Source organism: Pongo abelii, chromosome 6 (genome assembly GCF_028885655.2).
Source record: "Pongo abelii isolate AG06213 chromosome 6, NHGRI_mPonAbe1-v2.0_pri, whole genome shotgun sequence".
Taxonomy (NCBI): domain Eukaryota; kingdom Metazoa; phylum Chordata; class Mammalia; order Primates; family Hominidae; genus Pongo; species Pongo abelii.
In genome coordinates, this window is record NC_071991.2 from 15,030,331 (window position 1) to 15,048,016 (window position 17,686).

Here is a 17,686-nt window from a genome sequence, read left to right on the forward strand (position 1 = left end):
TAATCCCAGCTACTCAGGATGCTGAGGCAGGAGAATTGCTTGAACCAGGGAGTCCGAGGTTGCAGTGAGCCAAGATCGGCCACTGTACTCCAGCCTGGGGGACAGAGCGAGACTCTGTCTTTAAAAAAAAAAAAAGATCAGCTGGGTGTGGTGGTGCCTGTAATTCCAGCTACTCCGCCTGTAATTCCAGCTACTCGGGAAGCTGAGGCAGGATAATCGCTTGAACCAGGGAGTTGGAGGTTGCAGAGAGCCGAGATCACACCACTGCACTCCAGCCTGATGATAGAGCGAGACTCCATCTCAAAATAAATAAATAAATAAATAAATAAATAAATAAATAAATAAATAAATAAATTAGCTGGCTATGGTGGCACACGCCTGTAATCCCAGCTACTTGGGAGGCTAAGGCAGGAGAATCGCTTGAACCTGGGAGGCAGAGGTTGCAGTGAGCCAAGATCGTGCCGTTGCACTCCAAGGCTGGGTGACAGGGTGAGACTCCGTCTCAAAACAAAACAATACCTATCAAGAAAGTATAACTGCGGCCGGGCGCAGTGGCTCATGCCTGTAATCCCAGCACTTGGGGAGGCCGAGGTGGGTGGATCACCTGAGGTTGGGAGTTCAAGACCAGCCTGACCAACATGAAGAAACCTTGTCTCTACTAAAAATACAAAATTAGCCGGGCATGGTGACACATGCCTGTAATCCCAGCTACTCGGTAGACTGAGGCAGGAGAATCACTTGAACCCGGGAGGTGGAGGTTGTGGTGAGGCGAGATCATACCATTGCACTCCAGCCTGGACAAAACGAGAGAAACTCCGTCTCAAAAGAAAGAAAAAAAAAAAGTATAACTGTATTCCAGATGAAGCAGAATGTAGGTTAAAACCTCAGCTCTATTTTATCTGAAACATAATAATTTCTTCCTGAATTTTTGGATGGTTCCACTGTGTTTTATATTTATCTTAAGAGAAAGGAAAAGAAGATGATATTCTGTTATTTGTATGGAAACAAGGGACAGAATATTAGTGTTTTACCAAGATCAGTATTTGGATTAGAGTTAAGGTCTTTGGATAACTAGTTCAGTGCTGTAACCTCTGAGACAGAATTTGGTCTTCCTTTGGTGACTTGTCCTAAGTTGGTTTATGTTTGTTTGTAGTCTTGGGAGACTGAACTTTTCCTTGATTGTAATTGGGCCATCACTCTCTCTCTCGCTTTTTTTTTTTTTTTTTTTTAATTTAAATCATTTACCTTTGTACTATTTTGTACTATAACCATTGTTACAAATACACAGTTTCATTTGGGCTAGAAAACTGTTTATCAAAGGTAACAAATTCCATGTTTTAAATAAACGGAATTTAATTTATCTTAAGTTTTTAAAGTAACGTCTTTAGACAGATTTATTTTCCAGAGTCACATCTTATTGTAGATGTTATTGTCAATAGACAATCAGGGTTAAAAATTATTGGGGCTGAGTGCAGTGGCTCACACCTCTAATCCCAGCACTTTGAGATGCCGAGGCAGGAGGATCGCTTGAGCCCAGAAGTTTGAGACCAGCTTGGGCAAACACAGTAAGACCCTGTCTCTAAAAAAATAATAAATACTTTTTAAAAATTGTGACATTGTAAATAGCATTGCTCTGTACCCTATGGTGTCAAGGTTTGTGACAATTATGGAAAAACTTAACAAAATTAGCGGGCTGCTTTTGTTGTTGAGGGAAATTTCTAACTGAATAAACCTAATTAATGAATGATCAGAAATAAAAGTTTTATCATTAACAGTAACTCGCTGAATAATTAGAAAAATAGGTGCTCAATGTAAAATAATTATTATCCACAAGTGCTCCCCTGCTGTTGTTTTTCAGGTTTTTTTTCTTGTCATCAGGGCTATTAAGCCAAATTACTGTCAGATTCCTCAGGACTGAAATATGTTTTGTTTTGAAATAGTTATTTTACTAGTTTTATTTATCGTGATCTTTTTGAGGATCCTGTAGGTGCACCTGTCAGAAGATGTTTCAGTTAGTCCTATTTATGGACTGTTAACTGTTTCTTCAGGATTGTTTAAAATATATTAAGAAGTGATATTTTGGCCGCGTGTGGTGGCTCACGCCTATAATCCCAGCACTTTGGGGGGCCGAGACGGGTGGATCAGTTGAGGTCAGGAGTTCGAGACCAGCCTGGACAACATGGGGAAACCCCGTCTCTACTAAAAATGCAAAAATTAGCTGGACACGGTGGTGTGTGCCTGTGGTCCAGCTATACAGGAGGCTGAGGCAGGAGAATTGCTTGAACCCAGGAGGCAGAGGTTGCAGAGAGCTGAGATTGCACCACTGCACTCCAGCCTGGGTGACAGAGCAAGACTCTGCCTAAAAACAAAAACAAAAACAAAAGTGATATTTTGGAGATAAAAGATTTTGCATTGAGTTGAGGGATGAGATGTCACCACAAATTCAAGGAGTGTAGGAGGACTAGATGTTGCTGCCTTACATGTCATTTCTTATAACAGATTAGAATTAGAGAAAGCAAACTAAGATTTGATAAACAACTACTGTACTCTAGGCACTTTTTACTCCATATTTTATTTAATTTGTAAGAGTGGGATTTACTAGGAAAATATCTGATTTGAGTCTTTTTATTTTTAACAGTGAAACTGGAACGCCAAGCTGAAGAAGAACGAATACGGAAGCACAAAGCAGCTGCTGAGAAAGCTTTCCAGGAAGGGATTGCCAAGGCCAAACTAGTCATGCGCAGGACTCCTATTGGCACAGATCGAAACCATAATAGGTCAGTTCCTAAACCAAATTCTTGTTTTCTTTAGGACTATTTACATTGCTATTAGTTAGGAAAATTTTCTAAAGTACAAGAATAGACAAGCTTCTCTCTTCAGTTTTCCAATTCTTTGTGGAAACAGAATTGTTGATGATTATTGAATATTAACTGCCAAATGCTAGAGTTGCAAAGTTAAGTAAGACATATTCCTGCCCTTGAAGATACCACAAGTAGGAAGCTTACATGATGGTGATAGGTGAAATGTAATCCAAGTCTTTAAAAATGGCAGTAGGTTTTAAATGCGTACATTTTGTGAAACCTAAAGGAGAAATATTAGTAGTTACACAAATTAGGGCGGGGCGTGGTGGTTCACACCTGTAATCCTAACACTTTGGGAGGCTGAGTCTAGAGGATTGCCTGAGGCCAGGAGTTCAAGACCAGCCCGGCCAACATAGCGAGACCCCATTTCAATTAAAAAAAGGAAGAAATTATAAAAATTACAGACATTAAACTAGTCTCCAGTTTCAACATTTCTCATATACTTTGATTTACCTTGCAATTTTTATCTGTCTAGAGTTCTGAAGAGGAAGAATTCTGTAAACTGTGGTTTTGAATGCTCAATGATACTCTGTATTATCTTCTCCAGCAGTAAAATCATCCTGCAATCCTGATCTATTCATTGTCTTATTAATACTGGTTGTGATTTGTAGATACTGGCTCTTCTCAGATGAAGTTCCAGGATTATTCATTGAAAAAGGCTGGGTACATGACAGCATTGACTACCGATTCAACCATCACTGCAAAGACCACACAGTCTCTGGTGATGAGGATTACTGTCCCCGCAGTGAGTATATCTGTATATCTAAGAGTTATTTCACCCTGCTCAAGTGGGCTCAACATTAAGGACTGCTTTTCCTCTGTCACGTTTTCCATTTGCAGAATTTCTTTATTGTGGTCTTAGATCTATTTGAGTGAAGCAGGTAGATGTGAAATGTGTAGAAAGAAGGAGAGAAACCCACGTTTGGTTACCACCTTTGTTCTAAGCATAGTGTGAGAAGATGAAGAGCTTGAATATTAGGTTATTTGGGTATTAGATTTTATAGGAGTAGTTTTCAAACTTTGTCCCTTGGAAGCCTTTGTAGGTGCCTCAAGGGCTGAAATTGAGGTATGGGGGCTAAGAAGGGCAGTGTTACATGTCCTCTTCTTCTCCTCTTTTTTTTTTTTTTGAGACAGAGTTTCACTCTTGTTGCCCAGGCTGGAGAGCAATGGCGTGATCGCGGCTCACTGCAACCTCCGCCTCCTGGGTTCAAATACTTCTCCTACTTCAGTCTCCCGAGTAGCTGGGACTACAGGTGTGTGCCAGCGCATCTGGCTAATTTTTGTATTTTTAGTAGGGACGGGGTTTCGCCATGTTGGCCAAGCTGGTCTCAAACTCCTGACCTCAGGTGATCTGCCCACCTCGGCCTCCCAAAGTGCTGGGGATTACAAGTGTGAGCCACTGCACCTGACCCTCTTCTTCTACTTTTAAAATTAATTTATTCAGTGTTTATGCTGAACCTCTATTTTTGAAGCAGTTTGTCATATGCTAGGGGTATAGCAGCAAACAAGACAGATAAGGTTCTTAAAATTCTTGTGAGGAGAAACATGGCAAATACCTAACAAAAAATGAGTGACTGAGAAGGGATCATGTAGAGACACTGGTAATATTCTTTCTCTTGATCTGGGTGCCGGGTATATGTGTTCAGTTTGTAAAAGAAATATGCACTGAATAGTTTTCTGAATATATATCCATATTCTTTCTTAAAGTGTATGTATTGAGTATATTTCAAGAAAGAAACAAATTTTAATTAAAAAAATAAGATGCTTAGGTTAGGTCAGGTTTTCTCAACCTCAGTGTTACTGACATTTTGGGCTAGATGAATCTTTTTTTTTTTTCTCCCGCCATGACACTGATGAGGAAGATAGTTTTTTGTACTGGGAGCTGTCCTGTGCATTCTAGGTTATTCAGGAGCTTCCCTCTACCCACTAGGTGGTAGCAGTGAAAACCAAGTATGTCTCTAGATCCTGCCAGATACCTGTGGCAGGCAGCAGTGCTCCCTTTCAAGAACCACTAGGTTAAATGATCCATAAGCTTCTTTCAGCTCTGCTGTCTGTAACCTAATGAAAATCGCTTATGTGTTGGTGTCATGTGGGAGATAAAGAAAAAAAAAGAAGTTGCTTCCTGAGTACTAGATTATTGTGCTTCTTCGATAAATCTTTATTTTTTAAAAAGTAATTCTTCATTTTAGAGAAATTCCTGACTCAAGCTTGAAACTCACAAAATTGTTAAATAAGAATAATACTGATTTACAAAAATAAACATTCCTTCAAATAAAACTTCAGATTTAAGGTGTTTGCATGTTGAATTATATCGAGCATAGATTATGTCACTTTATAGAAGAATCTAGTTTTGTTAGACTTCATAAATACTCAGGTGAGGGCAGTTAGGTTTGAGAGCAGTAACTGTGGATCCTGGATGTTTAGATTTGGAAGAGATTCCAATGGGATGAAGGAGTGTTACTTTATAATGTGTCCCTGAGACAAGATTGGGGAGCCAGACCCTTCACTTCTAGAGCATCCTGTTGGATGTTGTTTCGTGTTTTCCAGTTCTAGAATGGCAGTTTTTATTTAAAATTACCCAACTGAGGCTGGATGCAGTGGCTCATGCCTATAATCCCAGCACTTTGGGAGGCTGAGGCAGGCGGATCACTTGAGCTCAAGAGTTGAAGACCAGCCTGGCCAACATGGCGAAACCCCGTCTCTACAAAAAATACAAAAATTAGCCGGGTGTGGTGGCGGGCACCTGTAATCCCAGCTACTTGGCAGGCTGAGGCAAGAGAATTGTTTAAGCTCAGGAGGCAGGGGTTGCAATGAGCCAAGACTGCGCCACTGCACTGCAGCCTGGGTGACAGAGCAACATTCTGTCTCAAAAAAATAAAAAAAATAAATAAATTACCCAAATGAAAAGACTAAACAAGGTTATGTGTTAGTATTGCAGAGATGTTTCAGGTTAAAGCGGGGAGAATGGGAAAGAGAAGAGAAACAATCATAGTATGAGGTAAGGCTTCAAATATTGTGATGACTGGCCGGGCGTGGTAGCTCACACCTGTAATCCCAGCACTTGGGAGGCCAAGGCGGGCCGATCACCTGAGGTCAGGAGTTGGAGACCAGCCTGGCCAACATGGTGAAACCCCATCTCTACTAAAAATACAAAAATTAGCCAGGTATGGTGGTGTGTACCTGTAATCCCAGCCACTCGGGAGTCTGAGGCAGGGAGAATTGCTTGAACCCGGGAGGCAGAGGTTTCAGTGAGCCGAGATTGTACCACTGCACTCCAGCCTGGGCGACAGAGCGAGACTGTATCTCAAAAAACAAAACAAAAACCAAATATTGTGATGATCTAAGATAGGCTTTGATAAATTGGCTCAAGATATATCTATGTTAAAGTCACGTATCAGTATATAGAAACTGATTTACAAAAAAGTTAGTTGTATTATTTGACACTTGAAGCCTCCAAGGATAAGTCTATAGTATTTATATTCTCATTACCTCTGCTTCACTACAGATTCCTTTGCTCTTAACATCATGTAAAAGGAGTAAATTCTTTGTTTTGCTTTGATATAAAGATATTTAGTCATTCTTCATTCTAAGTTGCAGTACTCCTAAACTTTGGAACTGTGCAACGATTCCACTTCAGAGAGCAAATATCTGAGATAACATGCTGTGTTTAAGATATTTAAGAGAAATTAGCATCTTTTATACATGAAGATATATTTGATATATTTCACAGGAAGTATCTGTGTTGTTACAGATTGTTGAGTTTGGCACTGTGTACTGCTTAGATTTGAAACTAGCAATTGGGTATTTACTAAAGTCAACCTAATGTCTCAATTTTTCTTAGGTAAGAAAGCAAACTTAGGTAAAAATGCAAGCATGAACACACAACATGGACCAGCAACAGAAGTTGCTGTAGAGACAACCACACCCAAACAAGGACAGAACCTATGGTAATGTGAGCATTCATCTGGTTGCTCTTTCTTTTTCCTTTTAATTGTTAAGGAAGAAAGTATTTAGTGTAGTGATGCCAGTGAGTTAATAATTATTTGCTCAGGATACTTTGTGTGACTGATATTTTGGATATCAAAACTTCTTGCATTAGCAGACCTGATTTTTTGTTAAGAAGATACTTGTTTTTTTAAGGGTTGGAATTTTGATTTTTCCCCCCTGTAATATAACTTTGTATATTATGTGATAGATCTTATATAGCAGTAGAAATGTAGCTTAAATTTGGTTGGGAATAGAAGTATTTAAGATTTTCCTTAAATTTTATTAATTAACAAATTGTATGCATAACTATTAGTTTCCTTTGTGTGCATTTCTGCTTTTAGGCAGCGAGCTAGGTTTTAGAGGATCCATTCTATGGCTTTAACTGTGATCACCTGTGGTTTAATGAGCTTTCATTTTTGAATTTTGGGTATAGGTTTACTCTCTGGAGGGAAAGGGACAAGTATGCCAATTAACTTTATAAAATTTCATATAATATTTTAATAGGAACCATATTGGCTCTGGTGTCCTAGTACTGAATTAACATTAGGCATCATGCAAATAGTAAATTACTTATTCTACTTCTAGATAGTAGATTGTGAACACATTTGGAATTCTGTTCTCCCAAGTCCCACCACCAACTCTAGATCCCTTGCTTAGTGTTTGATTTTGAATTTTTTTTTTTTTTTTTTCAGAGTTATCAGGTCTGTTTTGCCCCTACAGGTTTTTATGTGATAGTCAAAAGGAGCTGGATGAATTGCTAAACTGTCTTCACCCTCAGGGAATAAGAGAAAGTCAACTTAAAGAGAGACTAGAGAAGAGGTAAGAGGTTTTCTTCTTACTCCTCACATCTTACTTCTCTTTAGCCATTGGATATAAATATCTCAGGGTTTTTTTTCTTATCCATTTAAATTACTAAAGTAAAATATTTTAAATGTGTAACCGTTTTGTGTTCATATTGCCTGGTATTTTCTTGGCACATTGTGCTTACTGGAAAAATATACCTTTGGCCATCTGTATATAGAGTAGCAGGATTATTGTGCACTAAAGAACAGGTGCCAGCACCAAGCTGTGAGCCTCATGGTTGTTAGACAGCTTTGCAGATGCAGGCCCAGATGGGTGGGTGTCCAGAAGTATTCTGTCAATATTCGGAAGAGCCAAAAGGTGGAAACAACGGCAATGACTATCAACTGATGGAATGGATAAATAAAAGTTAGTACATATCCAGGCCTTGTGCGGTGGCTCACACCTGTAATCCCGGCACTTTGAAGGGTAAAGGCAGGCCAGTGTCTTGCATCCAGGAGTTTTGAGACCAGCCTGGGCAACATAGGGAAACTCCGTTTCTACAAAAAAAAACAAACAAAAATTATCTTGTGTGTTGTGGTTTGTGTATGTAGTCTTAGCTACTTGGGAGGCTGAGCTGAGTTGATCACTTGAGCCCAGGAGGCAGAGGTTGCATTGAGCCAAGATCATGACCCTGCACTCTGGCCTGGCCTGGGTGACAGAGCGAGACGCTGTCTCATACAAAATGAAACAAAAAACCCCCAAAATTTAGTATATTCAAATAATGGAATATTATTTAGCCACAAAAAGAAATGAAGTACTGTTCTGTGCTACAACATGGATGAACCTAGAAAACATGCTAAGCAAAAGAAGTCAGACATCAAAGGCCATGTGGTGTATGATTCCATTCAAATGAAACATCTAGAATAGGCAAATCTATTTCAAACAGAAAGTGGATTAGTGGTTGCCAGAGGATAGGGGAAGGGGAGAATAGGAGTGATGATTGCTAACAGGTAAGAGATTCCTGCTTGGGGTGATGAAAATGTTTTGGAATTACATGTGTGGTTCTACAACAAAAAACTGAAGTACATGCTTCAAGTTGGTGAATTTCATGTCATATGAATTAAAAAGAATCAAAAAACCCTGTTCTGTCTACAAAGTAGCATCAACTCATCTAAATTTACGACTGCCATATTTGTTGTAGACATTATTTCTATCAAAGCCAGGACAAGATTTTGGCTTAATGCCACCTCTCATTTCTGACTCTGTGCTCAATTTCATGGTTGAATTTAGGTTTGATGGAAGAGAGAAGGAAAATATGATTCAGTACATACTCTACACCATTGCCAGACTTTTGCGAAGGACAATAGGTACATTATATTGATGTTAGCCCACTGCTTAATGTGTAAATTAAGTAAAATTGTATTCAGAATTGTGTTGTCTGAATACAGATGTGTCTAGGCAAATTAAGAAAGACAGGAGGGCCGGCCGTGGTGGCTCACGCCTGTAATCCCAGCACTTTGGGAGGCAGAGGCAGGCGGATCACAAGGTCAGGAGTTCGAGACCAGCCTGGCCAACATGGCAAAACCCTGTCTCTACTAAAAATACAAAAATTAGCCGGGCATGGTGGCGGGTGCCTGTAGTCCCAGCTACTAGGGAGGCTGAGGCAGGAGAATCGCTTGAACCCGGGAGGTGGAGGTTGCAGTGAGCCAAGATGGCACCACTGCACTCCAGTCTGGGCGACAGAGCGACATTCCATCTCAAAAAAAAAAAAAAAAAGACAAAGGAAAATGTTGGTACACAGAGCCACAAAGAAATATAGTTCTATGATGTTCCTTCTCTTTGGGCAGAACATTTGATAGCTATGTGTGTTGAATTGAAAGGACCTGTTTTGTTCACTAAATATGAAGATTGAATCCTTCCATTAAAAGCTTAGAAGTGGCTGAGTGTGGTGGTGCACACCTGTAATCCGAGCAGTTTAGGAGGCCTAGCGGAGAGTATTGCTTGAATTGAAATCAGGAGTTTGAGACCAGCCTGGGCAACATAGCAAGACCCCATCCCTACAAAAAATTAAAAATTTAGCTAGGTGTGGAGGGGTATTCCTGTAGTCCCAGTTGTAGGCTCAGGTTGGAGGATTGCATGAGTCCAGAGGTTTGAAGGTGCAGTGAGCTGTGATGGCACCTTTGCACTCCAGCCTGTGTGAGAGAGCAAGACCCTATCTCGGAAAAAAAAAGAAAAAGAGAAAACACCAGGGAGAGGTGAAAGAGATCTAAGTAAGTTTTCTAGAAATAAAACATGTTAAGTAATTGAAATTTGAAGAACATCTTCAAAAGTTTGTTTCTTTCCCCATTCTCTTGTCCCGAATCTTCTAGGTACCAGGACATTATTCACTCTATTCATCTAGCACGGAAGCCAAATTTGGGTCTAAAATCCTGTGATGGCAACCAGGAGCTTTTAAACTTCCTTCGTAGCGATCTCATTGAAGTTGCAACAAGGTTACAAAAAGGAGGACTTGGATATGTGGAAGAAACATCAGAATTTGAAGCCCGGGTAAGAATATAAGAAAATCCCCCTTAGATTACTCATGGAAACTCAATCTGAAGTTGTTCCCTGATGCTGTTCTTGACTTCCCAACATGACCCTCCTGGAAATCAGATGTTTGGATTTGTCTTGGAAGACATGTATGGAACCAAAAATACCTTATGTATATGTATTTTTTCCTTGTTATCTTTTGCTGCTATCCAGAAAAACTTAATAATTGGCTTACAACCTTGGTATGAAAAGAGCTTCGCTACTAAGGTGAATGAAAACTGGTTGTAGAGGCTCCAGTCATACAGCATCATTTAACATCTTTCCCTTGTGATGCCTGTGCTTTCAGGTGTGAAACATGCTTGTGTATCCTGCACTTGCCCATTCTTCACAATCAGCTCAGATTTCTATTTATGTTGGGCATCACTCATGTTGTCCAGTGGGCTGTCATTACAGTCCTGTCCTTTATTGCTCAGAGAGACCCTTAAGTGGTATAGGTGAAACTTTTCAAAAGATCCCATACCCCGTAACAGGTAGGTTTAGGTATCAAAGATTGGTGAATAGTATCCATCAATTACTATTGTAAACTGTTTTTTACTGATTTTAAATCAATAAGTCCACATAATTCTAGACATATTAATATTTGTGGGTCTTTTCAAATTCCTCATGCGCTATGACGTTTTGTCTTTTTTTTCTTTTTAAAGAGATGAAGTCCCCTCTGTTACCCAGGCTGAAGTACAGTGGCACAGTCATTGCTCACTACAGCCTCAAATTCCTGGGCTTAAGTGATTCTCCCATCTCAGGTTTCCAAGTAGCTGGGACTACAGGTACAAGCAACCATGCCTGGCTGATGTTTAGAATTTTTTTGTAGAGACAGGGCATGTTGGCTGACGCCTATAATCCCAGCACTTTGGGAGGCCAAGGCAGGGGGATTGCTTGAGCCCAGCAGTTCGAGACCAGCCTGGGCAACATAGCAAGACCCTGTTTCACACACAAAGACATGGAAAATTTTGTAGAGACAAAATCTCACTATGTTGCCCTGGCTGATCTCAAACTCCTGGCTTCATGAGATCCTCCTACGTCAGCCTTTCAAAGTGTTAGGATTATAGGCGTGAACCACCTCACCCAGCCAACATATGTGCTCTTACAGTTTTGTGATTTTTATGAACAGTTTCATTTGCATTCCCCCATGCCATTTTTCCTAATTTATAAGTACTTTTCAACTATTTTAGCTTGTTTTTCTTTGCTATTGGAATAAGCAAATAATATGTGTATCTTACATACGCACATTTTTTTCTTTTTAATTAATCTTGTGATGAATTCTTGGTACATTTCCTGGGGAAAAGGATTTAAACATCTTTATGGTTCTTAATAATTTTTTTAAAAAGAATTATTGAACCCAAAGGATCTTGCAGGTTTCAGATGTTACACGTTTACTTTTTTGTGTAGCAAATGTTCATTAATTGCCTACTTTGTGCCAAATTCAGGCCTATATCTTGCTGACATTAGGTTGTCACTTTTCTTTGTTTTCTTTGTGACTATTAAAATGTTATCTTCTAATTGGCATGTCTTGTGTGATTGACAAGATAGTGTTTAAGGACTTTTTTTATTTCTTTTCTTTTTATTTTTAAATTAATTGATCTTTTAAGAGATAGGTCTTGTTCATGCGGGCGCGGTAGCTTACGCCTGTAATCCCAGCACTTTAGGAGGCCAAGGTGGGCAGATCACTTGAGGTCGGCAGTTCGAGACCAGTCTGACCAGCATAGAGAAACCCCGTCTCTACTAAAAATACAAAAATTAGCTGGGTGTGGTGGCACATGCCTGTAATCCCAGCTACTCGGGAGGCTGAGGCAGAAGAATCACTTAAACCCAGGAGGCGGAGGTTGCAGTGAGCCGAGATTGCACCATTGCACTCCAGCCTGAGCGACAAAAGCAAAACTCCATCTCAAAAAACAACAACAACAAAAAAAAAAACAAAAAAAAGAGAGAGGTCTTATTATATTGCCCAGTCTGAAGTGCAGTGGCTATTCACAGATCATAGCTGACAGCAGCCTCAAACTCCTTCTGCCTCAGTCTCCCAAGTAGCTGGGACTACAGGCATGTGCCACCACACCTGGTTGGGTGCATGATTTTGATGAAGTGATTTAACTTCTGTTTCCTCATCTGTCAGGTAGATGTGAAGCTTAAAAAGAGATCAAGAAACAGGAGGATCGCTTCAGGCCAGGAGTTTGAGACCAGCCTGCGCAACATAGTGAGACCCTGTCTCTAAAAAGAATTTAAAAAATTAGCCAGGCGTGATGCCATTTACCTGTGGTCCCAGCTAATGGGGAGGCTGAGGCAGGAGGATCACTTGAGCCCGGGAGTTCAAGGCTGCAGTGAGTTGTGATTGCTGCACTTCTGCCTGGGTGACCCAGTGAGACCTGTTTCTTTAAAAATAAAAAAAAGGAGATCAAGTTTGTAAAACATACTACCTTACATATAGTTAGTTACGTGCTGGAAGCAAGTTACAAATAAGAAAAAAATAAAAACATTAAGATGGAAAGTCAGTAAATTTTTATTTTACTTTCTTAGTGTGTCTTTGCTTTAAAATTGTATTTTACACATAGTAGGCCCTCAGTCATTATTGAATGAATCAACTATGTAACTCCTTTATGTGGGGGAGCTTCTACCATTTAGTGGATCCCTTAGCTGGGAAAAGGGAAGTAGTCAAGTACTTTTTTTTTTTTTTTTTTTTTTTTCCTGAAACGGAGTCTCGCTGTGTCACCCAGACTGGAGTACAGTAGCACGATCTTGGCTCACTGCAACTTCCTCCTCCCGGGTTCAAGTGATTCTCCTGCTTCCCGAGTAGCTGGGATTACAGGCATGTACCACCACGCCTGGCTAATTTTTGTATTTTTAGTAGAGATGGGGTTTTGCCATGTTGGCCAAAGTGGTCTTGAACTCCTGACCTCAGGTGATCCGCCCGCCTTGGCCCCTCAAAATGCTGGAATTACAGGCGTGAGCCACCGCGCCCGGCCAGTCAAGTACTTTTAAATGCGTGAGCCATGCAGTGAACTGAGGAGCACAGTTAAATTAATGGTATGTGGCTCTCGATTTTGTTAAATGAATGTTACGTGGCATTTGAGTCTAGATTTATTTGAATTTGAGGTTGGATTCCTTTCATCTTCCTCTTGGCCTTCTCTCAGTCTGGTTTTAAAATCCTTTCCTGTAGGTCATTTCATTAGAGAAATTGAAGGATTTTGGCGAGTGTGTGATTGCCCTTCAGGCCAGTGTCATAAAGAAATTTCTCCAAGGCTTCATGGCTCCCAAGCAAAAGAGGAGAAAACTCCAAAGTGAAGATTCAGCAAAAACTGAGGAAGTGGATGAAGAGAAGAAAATGGTAGAGGAAGCAAAGGTATTTTGTTGTTATAAGTTGTAGTTTATGATTCTGTAGATGAGTGTGATTTGGTTTTAAAATAATCTAACCCTGTGCATTTTAGCTACTATAGGCACTGTGCCCTGAGTGAGTGTTTTGTTTTTGTTTTTGTTTTTTTTAAATCACTTTCTACTCCTTCTGTAGTTTTCACACTGGCCTGTGGAGTGCAGCCCTGCTTCTTGGTCAATGGGTGGTGGTCACAGTGGATGTGGCCTTCCCACCTTTACCAGAGTTTACTTTTTTTTCTTTTTTTCTTTTTTTTTTTTTGAGATGGAGTCTCGCTCTGTCACCAGGATGGAGTGCAGTGGTGCAATCTCGGCTCACTGCAACCTCTGCCTCCCAGGTTCAAGCGATTCTCCTGCCTCAGCCTCCCGAGTATCTGGGACTACAGGTGCGTGCCACCATGTCCAGCTAATTTTTGTATTTTTTAGTAGAGACGGGGTTTCACCATGTTGGCCAGAGTGGTCTCGATCTCTTGACCTTGTGATCCGCCTGCTTTGGCCTCCCAGTGTGCTGGGATTACAGGCGTGAGCCACCACTCCTGGCCTACCAGTTTACTTCCTTTTTTAGAAAGGTGGTGGTGACTTTTAAACACATTAACAATTTGTTTATTTAATTTTTAGATACAGGGTTTTGCTCTTGTGCAAGCTTGTATGCAGTGATTTGCTTGTAACTCACTGTAACCTTGAACTTCTGGCCTCAAGCTATCCTCCCACCTTGGCCTCTCAAAGTTTGATTATAAGCATGAGCCACTGCGCCCAGCCATGCTTGCTCTAGATATTTTTTAAATTTTGGTAAAAATATGCATAACATACAAATTTACTTTTTTTTTTTTTTTTGGAGAAAGAGTCCCACTCTATTGCCTAGGCTGGAGTGTAGTGGCATAATCTCAGCTCACTGCAACCTCTACCTCCCAGGTTCAAGCAATTCCCCTGCCTCAGCCTCCCAAGTAGTTGGAATTACAGGTGCATGCCACCACGCCTGGCTGATTGTATTTTTTGTAGAGACGGGGTTTCACCATGTTGGCTAGGTTGGTCTCGAACTCCTGACTTCAGGTGATCTGCCCACCTCTAGCCTCCCAAAGTACTGGGATTACAGGTGTGAACCACCACGTCCAGCCCAAATTTACCATTTTTATGTGTTCGATTCTGTGGCATTAAGTATATTCACATTGTTTTGCAACCATCACCACCATCAGCCTTCAAAACTTTTTCATACACTTCTGACACCAAATATGTGGGTTTTTACCACACTAAGCAACTCTCTAGTTCTCTGCTGATACCAACTACTCTTAAAATTCAGTTTAATTCCGACTCTATCTACTTGGAGTTTGTGTCAGATCCCACAAGTTAAAGTGCTCAGTCCCACAAGACTATTCTCACTTCTGATGCCAGTCGCAAGTCCCGCGTTGCCACCTGTACCATCTATACATGGAGGATTCTCACGACCCTCTCCTTAAGTATGATAATTTGCTAGAATGCCTGACAGAACCCGGGAAAGCATTTTACTTAGGTTAACCGGGTCATTTTGAAGGATACTACTCAGGAACAGCCAAATGGAAGAGACGTGTGGAACAAGGAAGGTGGTGGAGCAGGGGTACGTGGGGCTTTCATGTGTTCTCTGAACACTCCTTCCTTCCAGCTTCCGAGTGTGTTACCTGAAGCTGATCAAATCTTGTTCCAGTATCTTCATAGAGCTTAATCTCCGAAGTCTCCCCTCCTCTTGCCTTTCAGGAGCTTGTGGGTAGGGCTGAACATTCCAGTCTTCTAATCATCTGGTCTTTCTGGTGACTAGCCCCATAACTAGAGGTCTCACCGAAAGCCTCATTAGCATAAATTTAGGTGTGATCCAAAGGGGCTCCTCTGAATAACGGAAGATGCTCCTATTAAGGTTTTAGTCTGCGGAGAAGGACCAAATATATTTAATATATCATGTCTCTATGTACCACATTTTGTTGTTCCACTCACTTGGGTTGCTTCCGTCTTTTGGCTATTGGGAATAATGTTGCTGTGAACATGAATGTACAAATGAGTCCCGGCCGGGCGCGGTGGCTCACGCCTGTAATTTCAGCACTTTGGGAGGCCGAGGTGGGCAGGTCACCTGAGGTCAGGAGTTTGAGACCAGCCTGGCCAACATGGTGAAACCTCACTAAAAATACAAAAATTAGCTGGGTGTGGTGGTGCACACCTGTATTCCCAGCTACTAGGGAGGCTGAGGCAGGAGAATTGCTTGAACTCAGGAGGCTGATGCTACAGTGAGCAGAGATGGAGCCACTGCACTCTACCCTGGGCAACAGAGCAAAACTCCATCTCAAAAAAACAGGAAAAACAACCAAAAAAGCCAAATATTTGAGTCCCTGCTTCTAATTTTTTTTCAGTGTATACCCAGTAGTGAGATTGCTGGATCATATGGTAATTCAGTGTTTAACTTTTTGAGGAACCACTGTATGGTTTCCTACAGTGACTGTACGATTTTACATTCCCTCCAGCAACTCATGAGGGTTCTGGTTTTTCCACATTCTTGCCAGTACTTTTTTTTGTTTGTTTGTCTTGTTTTTTTTTTTTTTTTTTGAGACAGAGTCTCTGTCGCTGAGGCCGGAGTACAGTGGTGTGATCTTGGCTCACTGCAAACTCCCCTGGGTTCAAGCGATTCTCCTGCCTCAGCTTCCCAAGTAGCTGAGACTACAGGCGTGCACCACCACTCCTGGCTAATTTTTTTTGTAGTTTTAGTAGAGACGTGGTTTTACCATGTTGGCCAGACTGGTCTCAAACTCCTGACCTCAGGTGGTCCGCCTGCCTTGGCCTCCCAAAGTGCTGGCATTACAGGCCTCAGCCACCACGCCCAGCCATTGCCAATACTAATGTCCTGTTTCTTTAATAGTATCCATCCTAATGGATATGAAGTTGTATCTCATTGTGGTTTTGTTTTTCTCTAATGATTTATGATGTTGAGCATCTTTTCATGTGCTTATTGTCCATTTGTCTACCTTATTTGGAGAAATGTATATTCAAGTCCTTTGCCCATTTTTAAATTGGATTTTTTGTTGTTGAGTTGTAGGAGTTCTTTATATGTCCTTGATAATAACCCTTTTTCAGATACATGATTTGCAAATATATTCTCCCATTCCGTGGGTAGCCTTTTCATTCTATTGATAGTGTCTTTTGCATACAAGCATTTCATTTGCATGGAGTCTAACTTAACCTATTTTTTTTATTGTTGCCTCCACTTTTGGTGTCATATCCAAGAAATCATTGCCAGATTCAGTGTCGTGAACCTTTCTTTCTCTTGTATTTTTCTAGATGTTTTATAGTTTAACTTTTACATTTAGGTCTTTGATCATTTGAGTTAATTTTTGTCAGTGGTAGAAGGTAAGGCTTCAGCTTCATTTTTTTCATATTAGATACCCAGTTTCCTCACTGTTTATTTTTAAATGTAGCATGCTTTATTATTGTAAGTAAATAAAATGAGAGGTAAGTAAAATATATAACTCCCACCCTAGTTTCACTGCCCAAGGATGTCACTTTTTTAATAGTTTGGTGTCCTTTTTATATATATACAAAGATTTGTTGGATTTATTAAAAGTGGAAATTACTGTGCATAATACTCTTCAGTTTCTCACTTGCCAGTATATCCTAAACATCTGTCCCCTCCATCCTGTTAGTCCACACAGATCTACCTGATGTCATATTTGCTCTTTTCTTATTTTATTGCGTTTCTTTAGAAACCGGGTCTCTACTGTCCATGCTGGAGTGCAGTGGTGCAGTCATGGCTCGCTGTAGCCTCAAACTCCTGGGCTCAGGTGATCCTCCCACCTTAGCCTGCCCTGAGTACCTGGGACTATAGGCGAGTGCCACCACGCCCAGCTAATTTTTAAATTTTTTATAGAGACGGGGCCTTGCTGTATTGGCCAGGCTGGTCTTGAACTCCTGGGCTGAAGTGATCCACCCACCCTGGCCTCCCAAGGTGCTGGGATTACAGGCATGAGCCACCTCGCCCAGCTACATTTGGTCTTTTAATTTTTGTATTACTCATTAATAAATATGAAACTTACTAGAATAACTAGCAGCTCCATTTTTGTCTGTTTTGTGTATTAGATTTCTGCCTAAGATTACCT

At 40.7% G+C, this 17,686-nt stretch overlaps 1 protein-coding gene across 2 annotated transcripts in view; it reads left to right on the plus strand.

Annotated features, from left to right (window-relative positions):
• The window catches only part of BAZ1B (bromodomain adjacent to zinc finger domain 1B), an 82,318-nt gene that overhangs the window by 49,585 nt on the left and 15,047 nt on the right, over window positions 1-17,686 (plus strand). Inside the window, exons 8-14 of one of the 2 annotated variants that reach the window (XM_054560416.2) lie at window positions 2,639-2,777; window positions 3,473-3,606; window positions 6,703-6,808; window positions 7,569-7,667; window positions 10,001-10,178; window positions 12,328-12,408; window positions 13,369-13,551. In XM_054560416.2, the coding sequence (XP_054416391.1) occupies window positions 2,639-2,777; window positions 3,473-3,606; window positions 6,703-6,808; window positions 7,569-7,667; window positions 10,001-10,178; window positions 12,328-12,408; window positions 13,369-13,551 (920 nt within the window). The remainder of the gene's footprint in view (window positions 1-2,638; window positions 2,778-3,472; window positions 3,607-6,702; window positions 6,809-7,568; window positions 7,668-10,000; window positions 10,179-12,327; window positions 12,409-13,368; window positions 13,552-17,686) is intronic. The other variant, XM_009242720.4, reaches the window with a different exon arrangement.